Here is a 25,218-nt window from a genome sequence, read left to right as displayed (position 1 = left end):
AGGAAAAGGTACAAGCTATGTTAAAACATTGCAGCATGTGATGGATCGCAAGCCTGCTTTTTCTATGGAAACAGAGGAGTAACACAACTGGGTTAAAGGTAACCACAACAGCAAAACATCTGCACTACCAGCGTTTGAGAAAGCAGAAGTGTGTGTGTATGTGTGTGTGTGTGTGTGTGTGTGTGTGTGTGTGTGTGCGCGCGCGCGCGTGTGTGCGCGTGTGTTTGTGTCATAGAATAAGGCGGAATAAGATCTATCTAAATAATAAAATGGATAAAAATGTCACATACTCAGCAACACAGCAGATGGCAACCCTGAAGGCAATGAAATTTGGCTTCTGTAGCTCTATTTCCAATTAGAATATATAATAAAACATTTACAATAATTAGGAAAGAAAGAGGAGAGAGAAAAGAGACAGATAAGAAAGAGAGAAATTAAAATATACACAAGTATACATCATATTGCACACTGGTGTGGAGGTGCGGTATTGCACATAAGTGATTAGTGTATAGCACATAAGTGATGGATGATGAATACTTCTGATAGAAGTACAAATATTGTCTGGCTGGGGTGAGAGTGTGGGTTTGGTGGTGGATGAGTAAGTGTGGGAGAGTGATAGAGAGAGAGAGACTTTGTGTGTATGTGTTATGTATGTTCACAAAGTACACACATATACACACGCACAGACACAAAGAGTCTCTCTCAGTCGCAGTCTCTCCTTCAGTGCTAAGCCCGGTTGAAAGCACAAATTTTCAGATTGAAAAAAGGTAAAATCTTTAATTTCTCGTATGTGAAGTTGATCATCTCACATAGACAGCCTCTCTCACTCAGTCTACTTCTCTTTTTAGCTGCAAGTCAACAGGATGTGTGCCAAAACCACAGCAGTGTCAGAAAAACTGTGCGCCTGTTTCAACATGTTGGAGTCGAGTCTGACATAATCAAATGAGCAGCAGTTAAAGCAGGCAGCTGCCTACTGTTGCTTTGACGGCTTTAAGTTTATCCTAACTCATAAAACCTTTGCTTGGGACCATACTGAGGCTAACCAAATACATGCTGGGTGTCCTTCTGCATTTGACAGTAATATTTCATGATGGCATGACTTGTCAGATGTGGGCCAAGTAAATAGGGGTGGGCTGTGTGGTAAGAGGAACAGGAAGAGAAGACGAGAGAGAAAGGTATCAAGAGCAGAGCAGAAAAGGCGAGAGCTTCTCACGTCGGCATGTGAAACTCTTCATAGCAGGTTTTTTTTTTTCTTCATAAAGATCTTGACAAGACAAGTGTCGAGCCGAAAAATGCTGTGCTCAGTTCGGTAACTTCAACTTTAAGAGATGATGGTTTAAAGAGGGAAAGTTAAAAACATAAAGGTAAGATTGAAATGACTAAATTTACATTTAATGTATGGTACACAAGGAATCTTTTGGGGTAAAACGACAAGGGAATATGTCTATAAGCAAACATTACTGTGAAACTTTTGGTAAAATATGCAAAAGAAATCCTCTGTCAGCGACAAGACGTTGACGTCTTCCCTGATCATGTTGTGCGCAACTTTGTTGTCATAAAGCTGACAGGAATATATATCTTACAATATTTTCATCTCAAACATCTGTAGCCAGCATACTAGAACCTGTCAAACTGGTTTCTCATACATTTCCTTGCAAGAGCAAAAAGCACAGCTGCTCTGTAGTAACCTACATGTCTATTCCAAGTAACTACAGGCTCGACTGGTGGGATGTTAGCTGAGTATTTTTCTCAGAAGAACTAACAATGGGGACCTTGAAATCTTTGACCTAAGATCTTTGACCTAAATCCTGTTTCTGTGTATCTCGTTGGGGTTGACAGGAAGATTAATGGACAGCACAGAGATCAAAGTTGAAATGGCTGAAGGAGGGCTGCTGGAACCTCTCGTCATCACTGAAGAAGGGGACGTTGCTGAGGCTGTCGTCGTTCAGAGCTTGAGCAGAGAGTCAGCTCTCAGAGACAAAGAGGAGCACTGTGGAGAGGACAAGAATGAAAAAGATACGGCGGGTAAAATGTGTTCAGAAGAGCAACAGACCAACACAGCAGAAGAGCAGACAGGAGATGTTTTTGTGGATGTAAAAGGCAAACCTGAAGAAACTGAGAATGTGAAAGATGGACAGAACAAAGATGGGAGCGGGAGTGAAGGGCAGACGCACAAGGTGACGAAGATTCATGAAACACCTGAGAAATCCAGTGACACAGAGGATAAAAAGGTCACACAAAATGACCCTAAAGTGGACATAGAGACGTTAAAGCTCCCTGAGCAACAAGCCGAAGGTACACAGAGCCAAAAAGAGGATGCAAAAAAGGTTTGTGGATTGTTATTTCACTTGTTCCCTAGATCAACAATAGTACTGTTCTTGACATTACGCACCAGCCACCATGTTACTCTACATGAAAAACAATCTTGTGGTGGAAAAATTACAGGTTAAGATTTTGTCACAGAGCATGTGGGAGTACGTAGGAGTCAAGTGAATTCTTTTTATGTGCCAAACAAACAGTTTGTACCATTTAGAAAAACCTTTTCTCTCTCTCCCTCATTCTTTTTTCTGCCACCTACCCATGTTCTCTCAGGCTCACCGATTAACCCCCGACTTCCCGGACGCGCTGTACGAGCTGCTCTGCACCCTTCAGGAGGGTAGACGGCTCAATGACCAGCGCTGCTCCTTCAGGCTGGAGGGTGGGATGAGAAGAAGAAGGTGCCACTCTGAGCCCAACACCACCAAGCCAGTCAACAGAGGTAAGAGTGCTTTGAGAGGGTATACTTCATTTCACAGGTGTGATAAAAACTGATAGAAATGATTTCTTTCCATGTTGCGATGCTGACTTATGTCGGTCCAGCTGCAACAACACAAAACTATTGTTTTCCATGACTGAAGCATGTTTTGTGTGACTTATTTCCACTTCTTTCCTTGACCACAGACCACTTATACCCTCCTGCCATCTGACCATCAAAGCTCTTTTCTCTCATTTCTCCACAGTCATCTTTTCCTCCATGACTTCACTGCAGAAAGAGGAGTTTTTTGAATTTGTGGCCACTGCTCAAGCCCGCCGGCTGGATGACCAGAGGGCGCAGCTCGAAACATCTTCACCACCAAAACCAAAAGCCAGAAGTTTCAGAGGCAGCATAAAGCAACTCTCTTTTGTGAAAAAGCCCGAAAAGCCTGAAAAGCCTGCGCCAGTTCCCGCACCAGCACCCAAAGAAGATCTTTACAATATGATTCTCACGACACAAGTAAGCAATCAGAACTTGATAGTGTAAATGTTTTATTAGGACATGAAGGCTGTGGCAACTTTGTTTCTTAGTAAAAGGATTCTCAAAAGTGCACAGTCATGGCAGAAAACATCTTGCGAAACCTCAGTGTCATGTCAATGTAAGTTGAGTGGAGTTTTATTTGACTATGCACATCATTTCAGGCTTTCATTTTCCCACCTTCTTCTTACCCACAGGCCCAGGGCAGGCTGGAGGACCAGCGCAGCAGGGCTCCTGGTCCCATGGATGATGAGGACTTCTTCTCCCTGCTCCTGAAGGTCCAGGGGGGACGCATGGACGAGCAGAGGACTGAACTACCGTGCTTGCTGCAAACCTGAGATGGAATAAAAAAAACCAGGCGTGGAGCTGCTGTGGGAGCCATTCTAGTATTGTAGCCTTAATCTTATTTCCTGTTAAATTAGGTTCATTTTTTTGTTGACCTTTGTGATGCTTTGTTTAAGGGGAATGTTATCCCTCTTGATAATGTTGGTAGGTGATAAAGCTGTCGAGACTGTAGCAAAAACGCTAATGTTTGAGCAATAGAGCTTTAAAGTGACTTGATAGAGATAATCTCTTGATGAGATAGTGAAGTTTACTGCTATTTAGGTATTTTTCTGTCTGTCTGTCTGTCTCTCTGTCAGTAAATATGCTTTCTTATCTCACAAAGTTTTGCATTTCATTGAATGTCTGCGATCAGTGGTTGAATGTTTTTTGTGTGTGTTCCTATTCTTGATGTGAAGGAGGGAGTCTATTAATCTCTAATATTTCTCCTTACTTTTACAGTAGACATTAAATACACCAGAGGCTGGTGGTGAGGAGATATGAGCTCCAAGGTCACATGTTGCTTAACTGTATATGAATAATTCTCCTCCAGAAAATAAAACAAAATGTGTATCTGAGCCTTTTTCATTCATCTATTTATTTAACTTTCCCCAAATGTTGTTGTTGAAAAAAGGATTTAACACACACTCTGACGAGAATATCATCAGAGTGTGTATCCTTTCATTTTGATTTCATTTTTGCATATCAAACACACAGTAGTACGTAAGCAGTTAAGCGGTGACACAAACAGCGGTTTGTGAAACCCGCTCTGTTATTTTCATCATTAATCATCATTCCTATGCTACTGCAAGACACATTCCCACAGACTTGTGATAGAGGCTTATCTTTTAAAAGCATACCGTTGCAAATAAATCAAAAATGTTCGCACAGAAAAGAGATGGGCTTATGATGTTCCATTTAGGGAACAAAAGAGGCAAAGATAAAGGTGTTAATATTTCACAGATTGAATGGACTGTGTGAGTGTTATCTCAGAGTTCCTGAATTTGGGTTTACTTTACATAGTCATTTATTTATCAAAGGTCACAAGACAAACAGGAGATACGTATTCAACAACTAACCCAATTTTTACTGTAAAATTATTACATGTGCGTAGTTATATGAAGATGTATATGGATAAGAGGACTTAAACTAGATTTGACATCTAAACATGGTAGTAACTGTTAAGTTCAATGTCAATAACACAGCTTTACAGTATTTGCTGCTAAACAGAACCTGGTCGTTACTCATTAAAACACGTGATCCAACCATTTGTTTCTAAAGCTTTCATACTGTATACATGCTATATACGGGACCCCATTGTGTCCTGTGACCTTCTTTGGTGTGTGTTTAGTCCACTCAGCTCAGAGGACAGCTTTCTGAGGAAGTGCTGGTCTGTCTGCACAAGAGAGGTTAGAGGTGGCGTTAGGAGGCTTTGTCACTTCCTCAAACAAAGCAGAATTATGTGATGTGTGATAGCAACACTTTGACCAACACTCTTAGTTGAGACACACATTAAAAGGAGAACCTATATTGTAAGTCAAATAGTAGAACATAAAATATTGCCTCTAAAGATTATTATATTTTTGGAATTGTTACATTTTTTTATAAAGGAGATCAATGAACTTATCGAAAAGTTTACATTTCAGATATACAGGCAAAAGTCATGATATATCTATATATATAACATCAAATGGCATTACGACAAACAAACATTTCTAACAAAGAAGAGGAACAGTTAAGGGAGAAAGGAAAAGAAACCTCACCCAGAAGAACTCAAGAAGTGAAAACACTCAAACAGGAAGAAACAACAGCAAGCCAGCAAGCTAAGGTTCCACTTTTAAGGCACATGGACTATACTGTACCAGTCTGCTAGTTTATCAGATAGCTTATTAGCCAATTCTGTCAAAGACCAGATATTGGCCAGGTCAGCATTTTTTTTTTATTTCACGTGGTGACTTGCAAAATTGTTCCGATGTAATAAGACTGGTGTTGGGGTATTTTACACGCACAGTTTCAGGAATGTCAGTCTGTAATACCTGCAGTAACACTTACTCACTCTGCAGTTTCAGAAACTGTCCCACCCTGCCAAGCCTATATTGATGGGGGGGGGGGGACTCAAAATATGTGATGTCTCATTTCTAAGAGAATGAAAATGGTCAAATGTATCAACTTTTTAAAAATACTGACATAACACTAAGATCACATTTTATCAGTTTGGAGACTACGGCATTAATAATATATCTGTTCAAAGATCCTTACCGTGAAAATGCATTTATATAAAGGCAACTAAATGATTAATGTAAACATAATAGGCCTGCACACATCACCCCGCAGTCAGGACTTCTAGTTTTATTATATTTTACTCAATTATATCCCTATTTATTTATTTTAAACTTTATTCAGCCATGATTTTTTTCTATGCAGCCACGCCCATTGGATGACGCCAAAAACACTTGACCGACACCTAGGACTGTAAGACAAGGAGAAGACAACAAGAAGTTACGGCGCATTTAGAAACTGTGTTTAACCATATTTTTCCTTCAGTCTTTGTTTCGTACATTGTGTACTGCTACAGAAACACAATTCGCCATATGTTTGTTTTGTCTTTTTAATTATTGTCCTCCTATTATTTTCTGTAACACGTTGCCTGTAAGAGTTAGCTTCCGAGGAACACATGGATGACGACACTGTCTCATCCTACTGTTTCAGTCTTAGAACAAAATAAGGATGCAGGCGAAGCCGAAACTTAAGGGTCGTGATTTCTCACGTTGAGAGCCAGATATAAATATATCGAGGACTCAGTAAGAGGTGAGTATGACAGGTTAGGGAAACTTAAGTTGTGCTTTGAGTGATTTTACTTTCCTATCAATGTGAAGAGTTAGCAAAAAGCTAAGTGTCGCGGCTTGTCATTACGTCTGTTGTTTATATTGTTACATGGAGTGCCGTTTTACTTAAGTTTTGTGTTAGTTTTCAGATGGGATTCGCTGTTTTAAAAGTACTTACCTTTCACTACTTGCCTTTAAACTTTGTTGACAAGAGCTGTATGTACTGTATGTTTAGTTTCATTCATTTTTCACGTATGTCATGTCTGCTCTTGAATGTCACAAATAACCTCTGGAACCATTATCGTTTTTAATCAGTCTTTGTACACAGTTGAGATAGGCACAAATGACTCAACTAATTTTTTAAAATATACTTTTTTGTTGAGTGTGAGTTTCTTTTATCAGTGGTGGAAAACTCCTTTATCTGCAATATAAAATACTCCAGTTGTAGAGGGTTTAACAGAGTATCTGCAGGTCTTGACAAGTCTTATTGATCTAGGATTTCCTCCATAAAAAGGCTTTAGGAAATATTTAAAAGTCTTAAATATTTTTTCTAGCCTGCCATAGACAGTAATGTTAGTTATAAAATGTTTTTTTATGTGATGTGATTTTGACAGTGAAACAGGTGTTAAATTGCATTGTATGTGGTGTTAAAAATATCTTAAATTTAACTTGGTCAAGTCTGCAGAAACCCTGCTGCAAATTATTATGTTGGATATACAATATTTCTAGATAGTTTAGTAAATGTACTTCGTTACTTTTCACTTATTTTTCGTACAGTTAAGTATTTACAATAACCCTCAGTTCCCTATGCACATTTTACACTAAACTACCAACGTCCTGAAAAACCTTTTCTTGTTTTTATACAAAAATATACTTTATATTACCTGTAAGGATAACACAATTTTGTATGTTTTGTCTCTTAGATGCTTCTATTTCTTTCCCTGCTGATCATCTGTGTGCCACTGGGGGGCGACACCTCAACAATCAGCTGCTACAACGACCAAGGAGATGCTGTTGATTGGTAATTCACTAATAACAAGCATATGAAAATACACTTTATGGCTTATTTTTAATCTGTTATAAGTTCTAGAAATCTGAAACTATAACTTGAAAAATCAGTTTAGTAATAGTCCAGTCATGCAGCACTGGACACAAAAACAGTCCATCTTCTGTTGCAGCTTACAGTGTAAAATCACCTGCTGGAGGCTGTAATATTCTCTCCTCTAATATCTCTGTTTCTCAAGTTGTTTCAGTTACACCTTCACAGATGTCCTCCTCCTGCTGTCCCTTGATTTGACTTTTCATTCTCTGTCTTTCTCAGGTTCTATGTGTACAAGCTGCCTAAAGAACATGGCGGAAAAGCTCCCATAAAGGGTGAAAAGTATTTACTGATGAACAAAGGGGGTGAAGGATGGACTGATGGGAAGTACACAGTGAACGACACAGCAGGAGCCCTGGGCAGGACGGTCGGACAACTGTACTCACAAGGAAAGGTCTGCTTCGGTCACGTGTCTTTTTGTCTGTAACGTGAGCTCAGTTTTGTTCCTCTGAGAATTAGAGTTAATTTTAAAGTCACGGGGAGAGTTCTTCTATATATGATTCAGAGCTGCATCCTAAAATTACCACATAGTCTTCAGTTCCTTTTTATTCATGTATGAAATATGTGCAAGCCACACCAAAGCCAACATCTTTTTTTTTTTCCTAACAGCCAGAACTTCACTTTTTATTTGTCATCTCTCTAAAATGTAAATATCCTTTTAATGATTTTTCCTGTTGGAAATCAAAGACATCACACCGGCTCTGCCTCTAAAATTACTAATATTTACTTAAAAACTGTATAATTTATATAGGACATATACAAAATTATATTTTCTTGTTATTAATATAGATTTCTCTTCACCCATTTTAGTATTTGTTTATTTATCTGGACCCTCATTAGCTTCAGCCATAAAGTGGTTGCAAATCTTCCTAGGGGTGTTAATGTTAGAATTTCTTTGCATATGTTTTCCTCCGATATCCACAGTGAAAACACAACTATACTGTTGCCCAAGAAACATCAGTATTAAATACGTTTCCTCAAAGCAGATGCATTTTATTTTTGCCTCCTTCTGCTTTTTTGCTGCAGTCACAACACTTCAGTTATTTATGCAACGATACTGTTTCTTTCAAAAGAAGTGTTTCTGTTATAACAACTGACATTAACAGATAAGCATAAGAAACTGAGAATGAGAACTGAAATGTACTTTTTCGTTTAAATGCAGTTTGTGTTTCCGTCCCCCAGCAGTTGTGGTAAATATATCAGAGTAATTTCAACATGTATATGCTTCTGCTGTTTCATTTTTTACCCTAAGTGCATGTGTGCTTTTTTTTGAGTGAGTAGTATGTGTCCATGTGTAATGGTGTTTTTTCTATATCCACAAGATCTCTACCCTTTTTTTACAGAACAAAGAGGTAGCCTATATCCTGTACAATGACCAGCCGCCACTCAAGGACGTTGGTGACAGATGGGTGGACAACAGTGGAAGCAGAGGGGGGCACACGAAAGGTGAACGCCAGAACAGTCTAGCTATAATGCTCGCAAAGCCCTGCAAGCCCTATTTAAGGAGCAAATGCTTCATACATCCCACAACGGTGTATGAATAGACTGAGGAGCACTTGTACATTTAAGCAAATTTGACATTAAATCTCATATTATGGATCAAAATGAACAAGCATAGTTGAATTTATTTCGTTTTGGTTTGAATATCCATTTCCGCTCCTCAGGTGTCGTGCTACTGGATAAAAATCAAGGCTTCTGGTTGGTCCACAGCACCCCTCACTTCCCCCCCGTGCAACAAGCAGGGGAATATTCTTACCCCGGCAGCGGCGTGAACAACGGGCAAAACTTCATCTGCGTTACGTACCCGCTTGACCGCTTCCAGACCATCGGTAAGACTGGAGTTCTGCCATATGGCCGTATAGCTCAGGCAGAGTCGTTATCAAAATGCAGTTAACACTTTATGAGCATGTTTAAATGGATTATGGTATTCGATTACAGTTATTAGAGTTGGGAGGAGAAGAACCAGACAATTGATGATTTTCATACCCCTTCTGTCTGCCATAATATCATTATGACTAAATATGCTTTAATTGACCAGTAATTGAGGAATTCCTTTTCAAACTCACATCTATATAAGAGAAAAAGGTCATTCATTGCTCAATATATTTAAAATTCTAGTTATCTAAAATGCTGCTATTATAAAATTACAAACAACATATATGGGTTTGCTGATATATTAGGCCTCTTTATTAAGGTTTCATATGTTTCATGTGTAATATCAGACAAATGATGTAATCCCCAGCCAATATAATGAAGGTTCTTCAGTGAAGACAAATATAAAACCTGTAGAGACATATAATGTATGAAAGTGTTTCCCTGTCATTGATTGGTGGGTCACCTTGCCTTTAATAGCTGCAAAGTGTAAAAAAAAAAAAAAGACGCTGAGTGAGTGAGTTTCAGTAAAGAGTCTCTTGAGGTTGTAAATGTTGTTTCTAAGACTTTTCCATCCTGATAAAAATATTATAATTCCTCTGAAATACTACATATTTGTCATTTTACGTTAAAGATGTTGTGTGGTCTGTGTAGCTGTTAAATGATCTTTTACATATGGGCTGTTTCATTTTGAAAGGGAACTCCTCTGTCATTATCGTCTTGTCATCACCCAGTTACTTAATAATCCAGTCAGGTTTGACACAACAACAACAACAACCCCTATCCAAGATAATCAGAGTAAACAGGTGTCATCTCCATGTCACCGAGCTGCGTCTGCAGTTCCCTGGCAGACCCAGCAGTTGGCACAGTTGCTATGGCAGTGCCTGGGGTAATGTAATTAGACTGAGGTATGTAACCATAGAGATATTGGCCCTCACACTGCGGCAAGCATTTGGTCCGTCGGTTTCTGTGGGATGTTGAGAGTGTGACAGTGTCCAGGGTTACGTGGATAAACTGTGCATAAATGTTTTGTCAAATAGCAGAAGGTGATCCTTTTTTAGTTCTGATTATGTTTCATTCTGGAGCACCCTGCTGCATAAATCTGCACATTAATGAGTGGAAACTGAGATTGGACATCACTATAACTAAAATTTTTATTTCATAGTTCATAAATACTTCCTATCCATTATGTATATTGCCAGAAAAATCTTCTTGTTTATGTTGTAACAAGTGTTTAATGCATTGAGTTAGTGCTTAATCAATACAATTTTAATGATTAATTAAACATTTTGCTTATATTCACTCATAAACCAAAGTACTGGATAAATTAGAATCTTAACTTAATAATGCTGCTAGATGAAAACTCACCAAAGTGATTGCAATTCATCCTGAAGGGGACATGAACTTGTGTAAGTAATTTGACTAAAACTTAAAAATGTCAACCTGCTGGCAGCGCTAGAGGGAGAGATGGGGATCACTAAAGTCAGTCGGATTCACCCTCTTAGTACCATGAATGTCTGTCCGTAAGGTTATGGCAGTTCATCGAATAGTTCTTGAGATATTTCAATCTGGACCCAAGTGGTGGACCGACAGACAAGGTAACATCGCCGTCCCTAGAAGCACGCCGCTATCATGCCTAAATGACAAACATTCACTGGTTCCAGCTTCTTAAATGTTCTTAAATGTTATCTCTATTTTATATCATTAAAAACGGAATATGTTTGAGTTTTGGACATTGATTGGACAAAACAAGCAATTTGAAGATCACCTTGGGTAATTTTTCACTATGTAGTAACAATTTATAGATTCAACTTATCATGCAAGTAATGGAAATATTAATCTATAATAAAAAAGTAATGTAGACTAATGAAGCTCATGATGTGTTTGAGTTCAGTATTTCCACAGTTTTCTACAACCAGCAACAAATTTTGTAATGGTTTTTGAATGATACAGGCCAATAAAGGAACAACTTGCATATGGTAATGCACACTTCAAAAAGGTAATCTATACTGTTTATTAGCATTTCTGAGAATATTTTGCAGCTTTTCTTTCCCCTGATAACTGACCGAATGTAGAAAACATTAATGTCCTGTTATAAGTCTAAAACACGTATGTACGGAAGTAGAAATGAATAAGGGAAGGTTGAAGGAAAAGATGGAAAATAACTCAAATCACACTTAACATGATGTGATTTAACCCGTTTCCAGAGGTGGATCTTTGTTGTTGCAGGCCTGTGCCTTCCATTGTCCCTTTGCTATGTCTGTATGCCTCTGCACCAATGTCACCATGACAGTTCTATTCATTTACTGTACTTAATGAATAAAGTGACTCTGATTCTGGATTGCCGTTAGCAGTGTTGGCCTTAAATCTAATTTGTTTTGCACCACAGGAGAGCAGCTGCAGATCAATCAGCCTAATGTGTACGACTGCGATGTCCCCGAGTCCTTGGCGTCCCTGGTGCCTGCGCTGGCTGCTGTTTGTAAGAAAAAACATCCGTCCGGTCTCATCTTTCCACATGTCAAAACTGTGTCCAATCGCAGCGTGACCCTGACCTCAAAGGATGGCACCAACTTCATCAGCTTTGCCAAAGGATCTTCGTTTAACAATGGTACGACTTCGGAGAAATGAAAGCAATTTAAAGTTTGCTCTGGTAGCAGTTCACCTTGTTTGAGCATCACCTTCAGGTTCTGAAGCTTCACCTTCAGTCTAATGCCTAATTGTCTAATTTATTTATTTATATTTTGCACTTATTTTCATATTGCCTTGTGTTTCTTTTCTTAAAGCCTGTTATGTTTTATATAAAGCATTTTGAATTTTCCTCAAATTGTTGAAAGGTGTTGCAAATATCACTTTTTGTAGTTTTTATGTAACCTAAATTATTATAACAGCATGCAGACAGTTTCCAGTCAAGAAAATAACAAGAACATGTTCTCATCCGTCCTCCCTCTCTTGCTTCATCAGACCTGTACCACTCCTGGGTAGCGCCCACCCTCCAGTCAAACCTCCTGGTCCAGTTCTGGGTTCGCTCCACTGGCATCCTCCCCTCCGACTGCTCGCGGGGCTGGCGTGTCCTGGACATCCAGTCCATCTCCCCGGGGCAGACGTTCACTTTTAAGACCAGCCAAGACCACTCCAAGTGGGCGGTCAGTACCAAGGCGGCTGGGTCGGGGGCAGGAGGAGGCTGGGTGTGTGTGGGAGACATTAACCGGAACGAGGCGGAAGAGAAGCGAGGCGGCGGCACGGTGTGTCTGCGGGATCCAGTGGTCTGGAAGGCTTACAGAACGGCGGCGCTGGAGTGTGAGGCGTGTGGAGGAGGAACAATCAAGTGCTGACAGCCTGCTGTAGGTCAACTGGGATTGAGGCAAAATGCCATAATGAGTTGATAATCATGAGATAATGTCAGATATGTGATTATTGTTTTATGATATTTGGTACACTCACTGTATATATTTCTATTAATGTCTGCTGAAATCTAATTGAAATGAATCATGTTTACCATTTTAAAGTAATTTGAATTTTCTAACTTCGTGTTCATCTTACTGCTTGTTCAGAATGATTATTGGCTGTTATCAAGCACTGTTAAATCCTCCTCTCGAAATTTAATGCATGCTGAACAATGCTGAAAGAGGACAAGTAGTGAATTCTGACAGGAAGCGGCGGGGTTTACAGGAAATATAGTGTTAATTTTAGAGATACAAGTGTCATTTTTTTTTTAAGAGAAAGCACCGGTTCAAGTATCTTCAAAGGGACTTGGTACTGTTTTAACTGAAACTGAAGAGACGCTGGTGCAAACTTGTGAGTGCTGCTTTAGCAACTTAACCACTCAGTGTGAGGGAGCGTGTCAAGGAAAAATGTATGACAATGAGTTTTATGGAATTGTAAATGTACGAACAAAATGGGAATAATTGCACTATGTAACAATCAATGCACACAAACACACTGACAAACACACATTTCACCGACAATATTAAATTACAGACGCTGACAACATTCAGGTATGAGGAATGCTTTTAATACTTTGTGTTTCATGAGTGTTTGTGTTATTAACTGAGTGTCTGCATCTCAAATGTGCTTTTCTGACAAATCCAGAATGATTTTTTTTTTTTTTTTTTGTTATGTGCCTCAGATGTTAGAATGTCACATTTCCACATACATGCATACATTCATTCTTATATTGGCAGCTTTTATGCTATGATTTTGCTTGAAGATAAAGATGCTGGCTATCTTGAATCTGAATAAACTGTATTGACATATATTCCCCTTGCTTTGTTTGCTTGAGTTATTTTCAGAGGATACTCAGCAGTATGGACAATATATGTCTGTATTGAACGTGGAATATGTTACAGCACATCAGTCAAAAACAATGGAATTCATATAAAAGTAAATTTATTACCACAAAAATAGGACATCCTGTATGTAGTGCATAAATAGCTTTGATGTGAGACTACACAGCGCTGTGGGTGACTGCATTTTCTCCACGCATACACCCATGCGTGTTTGTATAATGTATACATTCTAATGCAAACATGGAAAAGGTAAGCACCCTGTAGAGAAAGGCACTAAAACAATCAGTAGCATAGCATAATGCTAGCACACGTCATCTATTATTACCCAGAATCCTCTCCCTGGTCCTGTCATGCTCATGCCTCAGCCAGTAAGGAGGCCTCACCAGCGATGAGCAGGTACAGTACAACCAGAGGTCACAAGACTTTGTCAAAGTTGAGACTTATTTCAAAGAGGTTGTGTGTTTTAAAGTTACACCGAAGTTATCATGTTAATTTAAAACATGAAGTTGGAACTGAGGCTTTGCATTGTGTGTAAACAGCAGTGAAGATGTATCCTGCTGAACTGCTGGAAAATCTGCATACATCAAGTTTAGCTTATGCTCTGTTGAAAAGTTGACTTGAGACTTGGAAAACCTTAAAACCAATAATGATGGCATATTTTGGGGGATTTTCCTTACTGTTTTACAGGGCTTTGGTACTAATAAAACTATGCAAAGCCACAAGCTTTAAGTGTGCTCCAAGTTGCTTTTAAAGCTGCAAAAATCAATTTTCGGCCACTAGGGGGCAGAAGAAATCCACATTTTTTATCGCCTTTGTTTTGGCTTGTTAGTGAACAGGAAGAGGATTTATCTAGAGTTGAATTTCTGTCCATCTGATAAAATAAGTACATGTCACTCTCCCTTAAGTTCTAGTTTGGTATCTAGCAACTCGTAATGAAAATATCTGGCTCTCTCACCAACTGTGCACTAACTGTGTGTCTGCTGGTTGTTGCTGGAAAAGTATACAGCAGTTTTATCAGAACTTTTTTGCAGAAAAAAACAGCTGCTGCTGGAAACAGGGTTGACAACAGCTCGAAAACTAACAAAAGTATATTTTTGGGCTGTAAAACCAAAACAATGAGCTTAAAAGCTCAGTAGAGCTGCAGAGTTGATAATTCTCAGAGGGTTTGTCCTTACGAGTAACCCCTTTCACATTATGAAGAGTTACTAAATTAAATGCAATATAAAAACTTAAGTTTATCCAACTTTAAGTTTATGCTGAAATGAGTATCTGCTTGAGTCGAAGCTGAAATAATCATTCCCACTGTAGGCAGGTGCTGGCCTGTTTAAAGTGAAAATCTTGCAGGTATTTGATGCATTTTTCCTTAATGAATTAGTTACTTGACAATTCAGACACATGGATCCTAGAGCTCCTTACCAGTGTAAACACAATCTTGACATCATACAGACGTACAAAATATATAAATATATACAAAACATATATATGTCTCATTTGACAGGTTCCAGTGTTTTGCTACAATGATGCACTTTCTTTGTGTCTTCCAGGTGTGTGCTGTTGACAAGAACCAGATCAGATTAGATTAGATTTCATTAAGCTTCTCCCCAAAAAACACAGCCCTAAATCCTTCATCTTGGGTGATCACAAAAGCAAGTTCTTTCCAATTAAACATCTTTTTACATCTTTTTACATTTGGAAACGTTACTCACGACTGAGACATACAACAACATTGGATTTCCCCATCGGCTGTTAGCAATTAAAACAGATCTTATTCATTGAGTTGGAATGAAAAAAATGCATCAAGTGCTACCTGACTGGGACTCAAGAGCCAGCACCAAAAGCACTCACTTAAAGGCTTCCTTTGCTCTTCCTCCAGGTGTAAATTAGTAATGCATACTGTTTGGAAAAAGAGGAAAACTGATACTGTTCTTCAGCAGCAGGCGGCTCTGGTGTGCACTGCAGGGCAGCAGGAGGTCTGAAATGTCCGACAAACTCTGCTATATGCAGTTGTACATTAAAGAGACTTGGTCTTGGTGTTTTGGTAGAACAGGGTTGGTGGGAGAATGGGAGAAAGGCATGTGTAGATTTTTTGTTTTGCGCAGAGAAGGCCACATTTACAGTTTGTGAGAGCTCACACTGCAATAATGTCAGGACAAAATATCCATCACTGTGGACAAAGCTGCGCCGAGGAAAATCTGATGTCAAAATAGAGTCCTGACCAGTCTCCTCCCCTTGGCCTTGATTCGCGGGAAAGTGGCGCTTGTCTCTGTGCTGATTGGCTGTGAGCCAAGAGGAGGGTTCCCACCTTTCCTTCTCAACAGGAAGTCAACACTAGATGATGTCATGGCGTAGAAGACGTTTCCTGTAGCAGGGATGACCAGTTCTGCATTAAGAGGAGAAGAAAGACAAATAAACACATGAAAATTCAATAGAGCTTTACAAAAGCTGCTGCACTGATACCATCAGTTCTCTAAAGCTGACAATACATGGAGCGCCCTGGTGGCCAAGAGGTTAAGGCGCCAACAATGAACTAAAACATTCCCAACTCACATTTGGATCAGGGCCTTTATTGCTCTTTCTCTCCTTGTTTCCTGCAATTTCTCTACTGTTACTATCTACTAAAGATATAAAATGCTCATAAATAAGCTGACAATGTATAAAAGATGTGATTAGTCTGTGGTGTTCTGTGTCTTTTAGGAGTTGTGATCAACTGTTGAAATATAGTTTTTGGTGTTTTCTACAAGTACAAACCACTGAGAGAGCACATACCTTTGCTGAGTTACTTTTGTTATTTTAATAATAAAAAATGTTTTTTTTCATTCAAAAAGTACAGTAGCTTGTGAAAAAATCATGAAAATGTTCAAAAATGCCCCATCTTATAATATTAAGAAATTCTGATGAAAAATCTTTGGATATGCAACAAAAAGTAACCACTTACTCCTTTAAAACTGGCTTTACTTTCAACCAAATTTCAATGAAATCCATAAAAAAGCATTTCAGATATTCTGCTAACAAGGGCCAATGTTCAAGGTTCATTTTAATTGTCAATATACAATTCAGGATTGTACAATGAAATTCAGTTGTAGCCCCCTCCATGCTACACACATAGACAATATAATTACATATACAATAGAATAAAACAAACAAAATGGACCAAAATGATTACTTTCTTGGCAAAGGTAATGATTTTCTCCCTGTATGACTGCTTAAAGTCAAGTGCAAAATGGTGAGTGTAAAAAAAAAAGCCTGTGCTTCACTAATACCTGATGTTAACCACAATTTTGGATTTAGATAGCTGCAAATTATATATCACAATCTCAAGATGATGTCAGTTTTGTCCCCATCTGGATGAGATAAATGCACCACCAAATGATAAAACTAGTACAAAAATACATTTCCAGTAGAGTTTTTTTGGACAGCGGATTATTCTCTAAAAAATGTTCTTTTGCTGCAACTGCAAGAACATCTTTACCTTTTCCTTCAGGCAGAAGTTGGATCAGCTCATATCTGGATGCCTGTTTGGGGTCCTGATTGTGCTTTTCTAAGGCAGAGCTGATCACAGTGGGGGTCTTATCATTGCTCGTAACCTGAGAGGAGAGAGAAGAATAACAATGACACAAGGACAGCTTGATTTGCACTAATGATATACTGGGCCCATCGTTTCCCGAGGATCTGATCCTGATGACTATCATTACGGGATCCGTGCGGATAAGAAGAAAGGATGTAAGTGCAGCATGTCTCGGATAATTTGGGACATAACATTCTCTACAATCTCGCCGCGGTAAATTAGAATAATATAGCTCAGGGTAGTACCAGTATGCTTCGGTACAGGTTTCCATCTTGCAGGTCCATCCGTATCCTGATGATTCGCATGTCCGGCCCCGAACCCTTGGTGTTACTGGGGGGGTTGTTGCCGCAGGAGGCCGATCGGCGATGTGATTTTGTTGGAGTGGATGGAGTCAACGTGGCAGGGGTGGAGTCGTTGGGTGGAGGAGATGTGTCAACATCCAAACAGGACACAGACGGAGATCTCATATGCTGCAATGATAATAACAGTAATTATGATGGTGATCCAAGGACCAAGAACAAAGGATGTGGTTGTTTTTCTAAAATATTTAATAGATTTAGACTACAGCAAAAAAAAGAGTCACTCCTTCATACAGTATCATACTAGTACCAAGCTAATACTAATAATATAATTGCAAGGTTGGGCCAAAGGTATTTGTAATACCTTTGTACCTTTGTTACCTTTGTGAGTTTTGAGAGCAGGTTATTGACAGGGGAGGGGAAGTCAAACAGGCTGTCACTGTCACCAGCCAGGCTGGTCCGGGAGGTACTCAGACTGTCAACACATATACACACAAACATATTCATTTCAGGGCTGCAACTTATGGTTATTTTCATTATGGATTCATCACATTTAATGAAATTGTTCGATTAATTGTTTAGTCTACAAATGTAGTCCAATATAGTGAAAAATGCACAAAGTGGTATCTTCAAATTGCTTGTTTTGTGGGACCATCAGTCCAAAACCCAAAGATATTCATTAGATTTTCATAAGACTCTTCCTGTCTGGTAAACCTCCACATCTTTCAAACTCACCCCCTCACTCAGCTCCTACAGTATGTGCATGTTTGCGAGCTCAGCATTACTTACTCTCCGCACTGTGTAATGATGACTGTTGGGGCAAGGCCACGGGGGCTTGGTTCACCAGGTGCTTCTATTTCATTGGACAATCTATAACTGAAATAGACATCATAGGAGTTTAAAATTCAAAATCTTCCATCTTCCAAGAGCAGAAAATCAATCATTGCTCTTGTCAAAAGAATGAATGTCTTCAAAACATTTTATTTTAAGTCAATAACTGAGTGAAAACTTTTGAACATTTACCTTTCCTCCTCTGTTAGTGTAGGTACACTGTGATACCACTGTGTGAAGCTCTCATCAGCAGTGAAAACACAGTTTTTGCAGGAAGACTGCAGGAGCCGGATTTGAGCTAAAACCTCAAATTCCTGTTAACAAAAAACTGTATCACCACAATGTTTCATAACAGAAAAGGGCATCCGTGTTGGCTGATCAAGTATTACTTTTTTTTCTCCTCTCTGTTAGAAGCACCTCAAAGCATCACTGCACTTAATCATTTCCTCCCTCAGACAGTGTTACCTCCTCTTGCTCTAATATGCTCTTATCTTAAACCATCCCTCCTATCTCTCTTCTTACTTTATTCACTTCTGTTCCTCTCTAATAAGATCTTTCCAAGGTCACAGGAATTTTGTCAGGGTGCTACAATTCTTACTGTACTCATACACACTCCGTAATACTTGTGTGTTATTTTTGAGCTGCAGTAGCCAAAGCTTGGTTCACCGAGTATCAGAGCATCAGCTAAATGCAGAATGCTTCTTATATTAAAGGATAAGTTCACAAGGTTTTCAAGTCTGTCCTAAAACAATAGTCAGGTCCCCAAATGAGCACTGACACATGTTTTCCTTGCTGTAATCATTCCTCCTGTTCATACTGGACTTAGAGATCCCTTCATAATACACTTACAGTCTAAGTAATGGGGGACAAAATCCACAAGCCTCCTTCAAGTTTACTTGAAACTAATATAAGGCCAACTTCCTTCTTTTCATGACAGTCCTTCCACTGCAGCTGAACAGACGAACACTGTCCATCGAGACAAAAAGATATGTTTTTTACTAAAAAGACTGTACATGTGGCAGAACCACTTTACTTGACTAACTCAGATGGCTGAAGCCTCATATTGGCGTCAAATAAACCTCTGAATACATTTTTGTATGTATCACAAAACAAGGACTGTGGATTTCGTCCCCCATCACTTGCATTGTATTTCTCTTAATGGTCAGTATGAACAGGAGGAATGATTACAGTTAGCAAAACCTGTTTCAAAGTTCATTCGGGCACTTGACTATTAAGACAGACTTGACAAAGTGTGAATTGTGAGATAAGATCTCTCAAACTGATATGTATTGCAACACTTACCCTTCTCCTTTTGTCAAAGTTGATGTAGCCGTTCTGCAAAGGGAGAAACAGGATGTGTTATTTCAGTTTGATAATTGTAAAATACCGAGCAACTCGCAGGGGTGACTGGATTTCCCCTTGATAGAGATGAGATTCACTTACATCCAGCCTGTCTTTGACCGCCGTGTCCAGCATGGTGAGGTCTGTGAGGAAGATGCCGAGGTAGGGCACGGTGCCCTGGGCGTTGGACTGTGTAAAAAAACACAAAAGAAAGTGTGTTTCATCAGTCCCCCAGAGATTTTTATTCACATCGTAAAAGAGCCCACACAGTGAGGGATTTCAGAGGAGCCGCCTGCAGCTACTTTTCAAACGATGGCTCAGGATTCAGCACATCACACACACACACACACACACACACACACAGACGACAGCTCTCTGTTCCACTTCACTGCTGCATGCTGGTCGATCCCCCTTACAACCCTCCATCAAACCACTGAACACCACCCGCTTAGCAGAAGTGACATCAGTATCAATGTTTGGATGTAGTCTTTTTGTATGAAAACACTATTATTGAGTACTTTTATAGTGCAATCCATTATTAAGCTCTCAGCAAAGCCATAAACCTTTTTACTAGCTGAGTGCTTTTAACTGTAAAACCTGATTCTACTCACATGTTTGTGACATACTGAACCTATATTGCACAAAGAGCAAACACTGCATATACAATAAAACAAGATTAATGTCATGACTGCTTCTCTATGAGCCCTGAAAATATACCTGAATGCAATCATTTTTCAAATGATACTATACTACATCTTTGTCCCCTAACTTTTACAATACTAAGGACACTTTTGCAGGGTCTTACATCATTCCTAAATTTCCCAAGGTCTCCCATAAAGGCCTGTGGGGGTGTACAATCCTTCAGGCTAAAATAATTGATATTCACACACCAGACGTGGGTTGTAAAGTTGGTGAAAATAAGTCTTTTTTTATCTACTTGGTGACTGTGGTTTTTGCCTCAGAGACGAACACTGAGGTCATTTTGAGTTACTCTTCTGTGACTGACAATTTGCCTAACGCTATCTGAAATGTCCTGGTGACATAACCCTAAATGATTTGACGCTTTAATCAGAATAATTTAAAAATTTTAAAGATCTGAACTCAGACTCAGCATATTAGAGTCTTTCAATAGACGTATTCTTATCATTTCCACCATTTATACCTGAGTGCTGACCTGTACAACAACAGCTACAGTATTCAGTTTTTCAGCTGGTTGTTGTTCACTTTCTAAACACAAATGTTCACTGCAAGTTCAACCCAGTGACCTTCCACAAAGAAGCCTGTCTCCTTGAAAGCTAAAGCTCCATCACTCCGTATTTCATAAAATTGTTATTTGCACTACTTACCCTATTAGGAAGTCTGTGGTTGAGCCTGTTGTCAAGGTTGGCAAACTTTGACGTCCCCTCCTGCAAGACAAAAGCGAGGGTTCATTCTTGACCTTGAACACAGCACTTGAGAAAACAATCTCACTACAAGGTCTTCTGGAGCTTTTTATCAGATCACATGATCCTCATCAGCAGATGGAGTTTGCCAACGTTTGCCAAATCGATTGCGAACCTCAGCTTTTAAGCCATCATAGACGAGAAGTCTGTAAAAGTGCTCAGAAAACATTTTTAATTTGAACAACTGGACAAACTCCCTCCGCTGATGAAGATCATCTGATGTGATTGAAAGCTCTACAACAGCTACACAATGGACCTTGTGGTGAGAAAGGGAAATTATTACTATGCCAAATTGCTATTTGCGATGCTACCACTATGGGATGCCAAAGTCAGAGGGTTTTAAATTCCACACATAGTGGCTTCAATAGTATCTTTGTTTTGATTCATTTATGCTTCTCTTTAGAGATCTTATTACATTTAGCATTTATAGTCTAAGCTAATTTGCAATGCATGACTCTAGATGGATTTTTATTTTACAAAAATAAACATTCAGGGTGATAAAAAAAATATGTAACAAAAAATATGCAATTAAAAAAAAATGCAACAAAAATACACATTTCAATAAGTGTATCATTAAATTAGAATAAATCCTATAACGACTGATATGAACATGAATTAATTCTTGTCTGTTGTCATAAATAATGTGATTTTTGATGCAAAGTTGACATGACAATATGACATTAGCCATAAACATGTCATGACAGACATTATGTAATCTAATATATATATATATATATATATATATATAAATATAAAGTGTTATGACACTGTCAAATGCTCTAATGACAGTGGTGTGAATAATTTATTTCCCCTAACTTTTATTAAGCCTTTTGTCTGAATCATTCATCTTACAACCTGTCAGCTAGTCGTAGTCATTTTTAGACAAGCTGAGAGATGAAGGGAGGCAAGTAACTGTGCTGAAAAAATCAAAGGGCAACAGAAGGCGATGGTGTTTTGCTGGCATCAAAGCTCAGAGTGAAGCTTTTCAAAATGAAAGCGAATGTTTGGATGAATTCCTCTGGGGGTATCATGGGTAAAATTGCAGCTAATGCAAAGGTATTGATGCCTGCACTGCGCCATTACAGTGAATCAAAACACAGCTAATCCTGCCATTTTCCCAAACTCTGACACAGTGCAAACTAAATATAATGTACGTCTTCAGATGAGTGTCTAACACTGAAGTGAAAGTGTTGACAGAATAAGGGCAGTTCTCCTCAACCAGATTAGACTGGTTTCTGGTCTTTAAAGCACGCTCAGTCCTAAATCTGTAACACAGAATGTTGTTTTCAGCTGAAGATAAGGCCTGTGCAGATAGGAATTTAACTTGATAGACACATTAATAAATGTCTCATGCTGCTGTTCAAATTCTGGCATGCTAGTCACCAGGATGTGAGATCTCAGTCAAAGTGCAGCAGAGTCACATGGTTTTTCATAGCTGCAGTTTGAGGCTTAAAATACATTCATTATGCTTGCAGTGAGGATGTATTTTTGTTGTGAACTATGCTATCAGTGTAGCTCAAGGAATGGTTATGTGGGTTTGTCAATTGGTCAGTCCACCACTTTGGTCCAGACTGAAATATCTTGACAAATATTAAATGGATTTAGGTGAAATTTTGCATAGACATTCATGGTCCCCAGAGGATGAATCTTGCTGACTTTGATGATTCCTTGACATTTCCTCTAGCGCCACCAGCAGTTTGATATTTGTGGTTGTAAATGAAATGTGTCAACAACTATTGGATGGATTGTCATTAAATTTGGTACAAACATTCATGTCCCCTTCAGGATGAACTGGGATCACTTTGGTGATCCCTTAAAGAGAATGGATCATGCACACTTCCAGGTCTATATTTATATTTTGGGGCTCTACTGGAATATCTTTGCATGATTTACAGTTTTAAAAACTCCTTATTTAGCTTATTCTCGTCTTATATGCAGCCCCTCAGTTCAGCCTCTGTCTGAAACAGGCCGTTTTAGCTCTTGTCTCTCTTTAAGAGCTCACTCTGTTCTAACTGGTTAGCTTCCATAACCTGCCGGTTCCAGTAGGCTTCGTAAAAAAACAATAGCAGTAGAATATCACTTATTTCTCTCTTCCTTTACTCAAAATAGAAATTGCTGATGTCATCACAAGGAGGAAGTAGAGGCAAAACAGCAAACAGAGCGTTCAAAGCAGGCTGAAGCCCTGGCTTTTCACTTTCAGGGAGCATTTTCAGATACCTTCACCTCAAGTTTAGGAACTTTGACCATGTTTAACATAAACATGCGACATCGTGACAGTATACAAATAACAGAAAATCACAAAAAGCATATGTCCCCTTTAACCTTTCATCTAGAATCAACATCAGGTCAAAATTTCAATATGTCCAATATTTGGACAATAGGAAAATTGTAATCATCATCCCCCGTAGGATCCTACTTTGTGTTTAGTGCTAATTAGAAAATGTCAGCATGCTAATACACTAAATTTAAATGGTGAATGTGGTAAACATTATACCTTCTAAACATCAGAACTTTAGCATTGCAACTGTGAGCATTTTGACGTTAGTGTTCAGCTCAAAGCACCACACTGCCCAAGTACACTCTCACAGAGGTGTTGGCATGGCTGTTGACTTGTTCAGCAATACCCTGCTTCAGTCTCATGATGTTGACACAATATAGGATATTTGAGGCATGGGGAGTATTTGATGTTAGTATTAGTCCATACACTAAACTTTAATTTCAGAATCTGGTCCAAAAGTGATCTGATAATGAGTCAAGACTGAACAGAATTTGTCAAGCCCAAAACCAAGACCTGCATAGAAAACAGACAATAAACAGTGTCTTTATGCATCCACTGCATACATATACATACTGTATACACAGGTGTAAACTCAAACTGTTTGCAGCGATGGGGAAGAAGGTGGAGAAGAGAGTCTCTTTGAAGATTTTTTTAGCAAGGCAATGAGAAGTGTCAGTATCCAACAGCAGCCCAGAGTAACACAGATCTAAAAATAGGCCCAAAACAAGTCCAAGACATTAGAAAGGAGTTGTTGAAATCAGCTCCAGACCAAAACTACACTCTAACACTACAACCTTGATCTCACACTGGCAGCTTTCCAGCATAAATAACTGCATCTCCACCCTATGGCCAAGCATTTAGTTTTATCTTTAAGTAACACACAAGTGGTCAGATGACTAGGTATCTGGGGAAAAAGTCATTCAGGCTTGAAGCTTTCACTTCTAATTTTCAAAAACAAAACTGTTTACATGCTGTGTCATGACCCAAGCAGAAACCGTCCTCTGTGTGCCAAGAATAAAAGATCAAGTTCCTCACCGAACCTGCTCTATTAACACAGTATAATATAAATGATGTCATCATTTAACTCAGCCAATTTTGGAAACGTACAGTATATTACACTTCCAGTCATTCTGTCCTTCATCTTGAAATGAACTTACCTCCTTCAAGAGTTCTCTGCTCTGCGAGTAGTTGTCCTTCTCTGAGAATATCTCTGACAGTTCCTCGTATCTCCTGATCGCCTCCCTGTCAAGTGAACAAATTAGTGAAATTGTCTTAAATACTCATTTATATTTCAATATCATTTTAATTACTGAAATATAATGAATATTTTTGCAGTACTTATTTAAATGAGTTAGTACCAGGATTATTAACATTTCAGATGAACCAAAGTGGTAAGAAAATTGAGTAAAGAATAATTAACATGACTAATAGAGTAATACTGAAACAATAATAATACTGAGATCGTGCAGTGACTAAAAATGGAACTGCTGAAGATTATAGTTTAACTTTGAGGAAACATCTTTTACTTCTACATCTGCTTCAGTGATTAATAGATAAAGTGTCTTTAGGTTAAAACCAGTTTCCTGTTAAGCAGTTTGAAACTATGAAGAAATTATCCTCCTGGTCCTAAAAACACATCACATTTACAGTTAATAAAACACTTAACATAGGGTTAGCTCTCTTTAAAATATATTTCGGAATCCAATTAAATCACTTAACCTCCATCAAGTAAAGACAATAAAAAAAACGTGTGCTTCTGTTACAGCATATTAAGTATACAGTGCTTTT

At 38.8% G+C, this 25,218-nt stretch overlaps 3 protein-coding genes across 6 annotated transcripts in view; 2 read left to right on the top strand and 1 right to left on the bottom strand.

Annotated features, from left to right (window-relative positions):
• The first annotated feature begins 10 nt into the window (after positions 1-10).
• Positions 11-4,853, top strand: LOC122987819 (G-protein-signaling modulator 2). Of its 2 annotated transcripts, none has more exons than XM_044359860.1 (5): positions 11-98; positions 1,840-2,327; positions 2,593-2,758; positions 3,000-3,253; positions 3,469-4,853. In XM_044359860.1, the coding sequence occupies exons 2-5, from the start codon at positions 1,848-1,850 to the stop codon at positions 3,607-3,609; spliced, it is 1,041 nt and encodes a 346-aa protein (XP_044215795.1). In that variant the 5' UTR covers positions 11-98; positions 1,840-1,847; the 3' UTR covers positions 3,610-4,853. The 2 variants fall into 2 exon arrangements, with proteins under 2 accessions (XP_044215795.1, XP_044215794.1); XM_044359859.1 differs by lacking the exon at positions 11-98 and adding an exon at positions 685-1,364.
• Positions 4,854-6,071: 1,218 nt separating this feature from the next.
• dnase2 (deoxyribonuclease II, lysosomal) lies at positions 6,072-13,643 on the top strand. The gene is made up of 7 exons (XM_044359858.1): positions 6,072-6,400; positions 7,341-7,438; positions 7,739-7,910; positions 8,860-8,962; positions 9,181-9,345; positions 11,778-11,996; positions 12,350-13,643. Exons 2-7 carry the CDS (start codon positions 7,341-7,343, stop codon positions 12,718-12,720), a joined length of 1,128 nt encoding a protein of 375 aa, XP_044215793.1. The 5' UTR covers positions 6,072-6,400; the 3' UTR covers positions 12,721-13,643.
• The window catches only part of rgl2 (ral guanine nucleotide dissociation stimulator-like 2), a 30,971-nt gene continuing 19,199 nt past the window's right edge, over positions 13,447-25,218 (bottom strand). For all 3 annotated transcript variants that reach the window (XM_044359849.1, XM_044359848.1, XM_044359850.1), the window contains 10 exons: positions 24,588-24,672; positions 21,057-21,116; positions 19,813-19,899; positions 19,672-19,704; positions 18,562-18,683; positions 18,328-18,414; positions 17,920-18,013; positions 17,485-17,709; positions 17,144-17,258; positions 13,447-16,054 (listed from right to left, as the gene is read on the bottom strand). In XM_044359849.1, the coding sequence (XP_044215784.1) occupies positions 15,873-16,054; positions 17,144-17,258; positions 17,485-17,709; positions 17,920-18,013; positions 18,328-18,414; positions 18,562-18,683; positions 19,672-19,704; positions 19,813-19,899; positions 21,057-21,116; positions 24,588-24,672 (1,090 nt within the window). In that variant the 3' untranslated portion in view covers positions 13,447-15,872. The remainder of the gene's footprint in view (positions 16,055-17,143; positions 17,259-17,484; positions 17,710-17,919; positions 18,014-18,327; positions 18,415-18,561; positions 18,684-19,671; positions 19,705-19,812; positions 19,900-21,056; positions 21,117-24,587; positions 24,673-25,218) is intronic.

This window comes from Thunnus albacares, chromosome 8, assembly GCF_914725855.1.
Source record: "Thunnus albacares chromosome 8, fThuAlb1.1, whole genome shotgun sequence".
In the NCBI taxonomy this organism is placed as follows: domain Eukaryota; kingdom Metazoa; phylum Chordata; class Actinopteri; order Scombriformes; family Scombridae; genus Thunnus; species Thunnus albacares.
Note: the sequence above shows the minus strand (reverse complement) of the source record. Positions and strands in the feature narration are given on the sequence as shown.